General features: G+C 37.9%; 1 protein-coding gene across 1 annotated transcript; it reads right to left on the bottom strand.

Annotated features, from left to right (window-relative positions):
• LOC109830307 (probable methyltransferase PMT26) lies at nucleotides 113-5411 on the bottom strand. Its single transcript, XM_020397539.1, has 8 exons — nucleotides 4748-5411; nucleotides 4518-4667; nucleotides 3712-3982; nucleotides 3524-3634; nucleotides 3230-3404; nucleotides 2874-3146; nucleotides 2202-2396; nucleotides 113-508 (listed from the first exon to the last, which is right to left on the bottom strand). Exons 1-8 carry the CDS (start codon nucleotides 5384-5386, stop codon nucleotides 292-294), a joined length of 2031 nt encoding a protein of 676 aa, XP_020253128.1. The 5' UTR covers nucleotides 5387-5411; the 3' UTR covers nucleotides 113-291.

Raw genomic sequence — 5417 nt, forward strand, 5'->3', positions numbered from 1 at the left:
GCTCAAGCAGCAGGGACATTAGGAACTCTTCTGACAAAAATGACCAAGACCAGTCTATTTAACATTAGGAACTCTTTGACAAAAAATGACCGAGACCAGTCTATTTGTGCCATTCTATTCAAACTTTGCCAAGTCTTTCACCAAAATTTGTATAAATTCTACAACAAATTTATAATGTAATATACAATACATCTCTCCCTTCTCAGAAGCAACACAACACAGTAAGCAAGAACAAAAAGGCAAGAATTTCATCAAAAATATTTAAAAGACATGGTCGAAATATACTGGCCTCTAGCTCCTTGCATCTAGCTCCTTAGGCCGCCACGTCGTCTTCATGACACAAAGTATCCCTTCATCTTTCTTAGAAAAGCTCATTTTGATCTCCCAGTTCAAAGATTTTGCAATTCTCTCGACCTCATTGATCACTTCTGCACTGTCCCTTACAATAAGCTTCCCTTCTGGTCTCAGCATCCGGTCTACTTCTGCCATTAATGGCAATACCTTGCATCTGAAAGTAGGAGAAAATTAAGTAAAGGAAGTAAAGAGGAAGTTCAAAGCATAACAATATTTGGTGTCACTTTGTTTTCAGGATTTTAAGGACAATGAGATGCCTAATACAGCCTCTCTAGGATCTTTCCCAGAATACTTCAGATACTGTGACATGCTGAATTTTAGTTAAGTTTGAGGTTTTCTTATGTATTAACCCTCAGCATCAAGCTATCTCTAGATAAACATCCTTTGTACTTTAATCTTTCTTTCTCATAATAATAATGACTAAGACCTTATTTCCCTCGGAAAAAAAGGAAAGGAAAGAAAAAAGAAACATGGTCATGTTGCACGAATGCTGAAATGGCAGGTCGCTCTTATTAGTACTATGGTGAACTATGCCATAATCAAGTTGAACCTGGGATTCAATGACCAAAGCCCACTGATTTTATCAACTAGACCTTACCATCAAAATATTGCCATAACACGGAGAATATGGGATTCGTCAACTATGATTTAACCATTGTGGACGGCGAATGACTGGTGCAAATCTATACTTCTATACTATATATTAAGAGAATCCCCATTTGGTTTGTGTGAGCACATTTTTTCAATGCCTGAACGCTCTCCCATGGGAAAAAAAAACTAAGAAATGGCACCTCACTGGAAACAAGCTACATAAATGCCCTAAAACTACGAAAAAGAATATGGAAACACCCCCACACTTGGAGAAAGTACACACAAATCTAAGAAACTATTCATTCCTTTGACAAGTCCACTACCACTTACCCCATATTCTATATCACATGCACGCATTGCGTGCACCGGAATACTAGTTTATATTAAAATAATTAAGTTGCGCTTAAAAAGCATTAGACATGGCCACATGAACATGATTTATCTTCTGCTGATAAAGGGAGACGAGGAATCTAAATGATTCATTGCAATGAATGAATCAGGCATAAAGGCTATGGCTTGAGAGACGAGGTGAATAGGTCCTGTTTTTGGCATTGTATGAAGTGACATCTGAAATTTAGAACTACCTAAAAACCTGATATATAATGTTTTGAATCAAATATGGCAAAGTTGTTTAGGTGAGATTAATCATATGCAGAGGTGTTCAGGTTTGTTTTTAGTTCTAAGAATTAGGCACATCGCCACTTGACACCTCCTACAGGGTTTGTGCTAGAATATAAAACTATAACCTTCAATCCTCATCATGACTTTGGAGTGTTGGTGTAATTGTAAGAGAATTTGACATGGTATCATAGCAATCCTCATTCATATCCCACCAATCATGAATTTAAACCAGATTTTCTAAAAAGTTGATACCGATGTGTGAGTCTAGGTTTCGGCCCATAAAAAAGTCGCTCAATTTGCGGGGCATCTTAGAATATAAAACCATAACCCTCAACCCTCACGACAACTTTGGAGTTTTGGTGTAATGGTTAGAGACGTTGACAATCTGGATATCAATATTTTATTTTATTTTTATTTTTCTTATGCCAAACAGGTTGTACATTCATTAAGGCTGAAACTGTGAGAGTACATGGCAAGAATTTGCCGAAAATAATTCATTCTTTTAAGCTCAACCTGGACAGGTTGTGTAAATAAGTTGACAATATGTAAATAAAAGAGACTAGATTCAAGAAATCTAGTGGTTCACTTTGGAAGGGAATTGAGCTGCAAGTATGTGAAATCTGTGCATAACTTACTTCTTTTGGATCCTGGAAAATAGATGGTCTGCATGTAGGAGATCATATGATCTCGGGTAGGTGCTGAAAGATTCACACCAATCATGATACATCCCAAAGAGTCCACGCTCATATATAATAGGAAGTGTGTCTGGGGAATCGATTGTGATTATATTCATTACCCACAACTTCATGTCCCGCAAAGCTGAAGCAAACCTGTTCAAAACAATATCATCAATTTAATCGTAAGTAAACAAAGACGTACTTGTTCATCTCATGTAGTAGAATTCAAGTGTTATATAATACAAATGAGGCAATAGACATTGAAATAATAATTATAGTTATAATAACATTGAAACTCATTGAAAACTCATAAAAGACATATTTCGTATGATACTACAATTACAAATAAATCTGAGAGACAGGTCAGTACTAAAACATCGATATAGGAGGTAAAATTAGTTAAAACAAAATTAGTAAAGATAATATCAATGGCACCGTAAATACCTTCCTTTTCATCTTCTCTTTTTTTCCTTTACCATTTTTCGTTTTTTTATAAAGTCACAAACAGAAAAGGTAAAGATAATGTTATCCTTTTTTACTAGTGGAACTTATAAAAATAGGGCAATGTTTGTAAGCATTGTTAACTAGAGAGGTTGCAGAATTTTATAGAACAGGGTGCAGCTCTCTTACCCTCCATATACAGCTCTCATATCCATAACATTTCGCACTTTAGACCAATCAATTCCCATGCCATTCAAATATGAATTGCCAACAACATTATTCCAATGATCTTGGTCTTCTTTGAAATCCTCAGGAGCAGGTTTACCATATACTCCTGTCTGAGAGCTATCCAGCCAGTAAGGTGCTGTCTCCAACCTCAGTGGCCACTTTTCTGGCCACTTGGACCCCCGAGCAGCAGCACCTACTGGAATTTTGTGCATGCAGGTCTGTAAAGGAACATTCCTGCACAAATGAAATGTGCCAAGTTTACAAAGTTTACATATTTGTAGTAGAAGAAGCACAAGCTCAACCCCCTATAATTTTACCATGCTGCATTAGGATCATCGGATTCTTTACAGAATGGAGGGCTGCTTTCTTGTCTGTTCTCATAGCATGAATTGTTAGAAGGCTTTCTAAATATTGCTAGACCAACTTGGTCTACATCATCCTTTGTCTTGATCACCATATCCCAGCACATGGACTTCATTAGGCTGCTCATGGCTGGCATCAATTACCACATGATTCACAAGTTAAATAATGTGAAACAAACTAAGCTTGTATTTCAATCAGCATGATCCTCAAAAATAGTGGTTCAATTGCCATTTTTGAAATAGTCTTACCTTTCCAGATTTCCACATCTTCTTCGAGATTTTGGTAAACTGGAGTAGCAGACCAGACAAAGTACCCACCAGGTCGAAGTAGGCGGTTCAATTCCAACAAAAGCTTACCACCTGCAACATACCTCCTAAATAATCCTGAAGATAGTTTGGAAAAAAAAGAAGAAAATTAATGTTTAGAGTAAGAATGCCTTCTATATGCCATGGTACCCTACAGCGGGCACAGTGGACAACATCAAACACTCTGCCAGGGTAAGGAAGTCTTTTTGTGCCCATGACAGCTGATATCGCGGGAATTCCCCGTTCAAGAGCAAATTGCACCTGGGCTTCATGCTCATCTTTCGGAGCAAATGACATGGTAAGCACATCTCTGTCAAAGAGGTAACCTCCGAAGCTCGCGACTCCACAGCCAACATCTAATACAACACGACTTCGTTTTCCCCATGCTATATCAGGCAAAGCCTGAAACACACAAAAAAAATTAAACAAGAAGCTGAGATTTGTTCGTGCTGAAGGAAGGATTGTAGATTCTTTTATTTTGAAAGGATGAAAGGATTAGTACATATGAATCTAAATATATCACATATGTGTGACTAGCAATTCTCAAGAAGCAACGGTTGTTGAAGAGAAAAAATTTACACAGAATAGACAAATATAAAACTATGTTTGAAGGAGGTCCCTATACAATCCTGGGAATTTTCCTTAGAAAAATAAAAGAAACTTCTTGGAACAGGCATATCTGGTTCCTAATATATCTGTGCATAATTACAGGTTAATCGATACACGTGGCATTCTCTACAGTGTTGGTGAAAGGTATATGCATCAAAGGCCATACAAACACGAAAATATGAAGTGAAGAGTATATTCAATCGTTCAAAGCAACGGATAGATAAGCTGATTTGAAACTAGTTCAGAACCATATGAAGTATGGTTTCGGGAATGACTCGTGTACAAAAGTATCTGTGGAAACGAAGACTTGAAATGCGAGGAAAGTTACCTCCTGAATGACATCAATATAGTGCAATGCACCATTCTTGAACTGAGTTCCGCCACCTGGAAAAGTCAGATATTCCCCAGAAACTTTAACCCAATTTTGGTGTCCCTTTACAACAGCCAACTTCGTGTGAGGGACATTGTGATACCATATCTGCAGTAGATATGTCATCAGAAAAAAGGAATAACGTTTCTGAAGACAAAAAATAATTAAATTAAATTAACTTTGGATACCTTGTCTCTACTATTAGGCCACTCGATTGACTTTTTGTATCCATCCGGCAGAGGAACGAGACAAATTGGAGCTTCCTCGGGGCAATGTCTCTCTCTGTGTTCATAATGCTTAGTGCTATGGAGCTTTTTGATAGCTTTCTCATTGTCAAGGCAAGGTATGTAATCTGATCCAGCAGTGACATTACAGAGTTTCCAGCTGAAATTAACACCTTGTCCCTTTGATGAAGAAGATGCTTGTTTCTCCTTCTCATTTTTTGACTCAGAAGCTTGCGTAGACCAAGCTCCATTCTGGGGATTGGTCTCAGTAAGCAGCTCAGATTGAGCTCCAGAGGGAAATAGCTCCTTAGAATCCTGTGCCTTTGCCTGGCCCTCGGTTCTTTTTTCATCAGAAGCTTGTCCGGTAACCTTGTCCTGACTTTGATCCATGTTATCCTCTACCTGTCCTTTGTCAGTTTTATCGAGCACTGTATCACCTTCAGATTTACTCTCTTGGTCCAAATTCTTCGGAGCGTCTGATTGTTGTCGCTCACCTCTTGCAGTTTCATCTGGTTTCTTTTGGGTGCTCTTATTTCGGACATTAATTTCTGTTTGATCGGTATTTTTTTCAGTGTTCTTTTCCTTCTGACTGTTTTCTGCCATATCAGAGTTCTTTTCTGGAGTCTTTATCTGT

The sequence above is a fragment of the Asparagus officinalis genome, chromosome 2, assembly GCF_001876935.1.
Source record: "Asparagus officinalis chromosome 2, Aspof.V1, whole genome shotgun sequence".
Lineage (NCBI taxonomy): Eukaryota > Viridiplantae > Streptophyta > Magnoliopsida > Asparagales > Asparagaceae > Asparagus > Asparagus officinalis.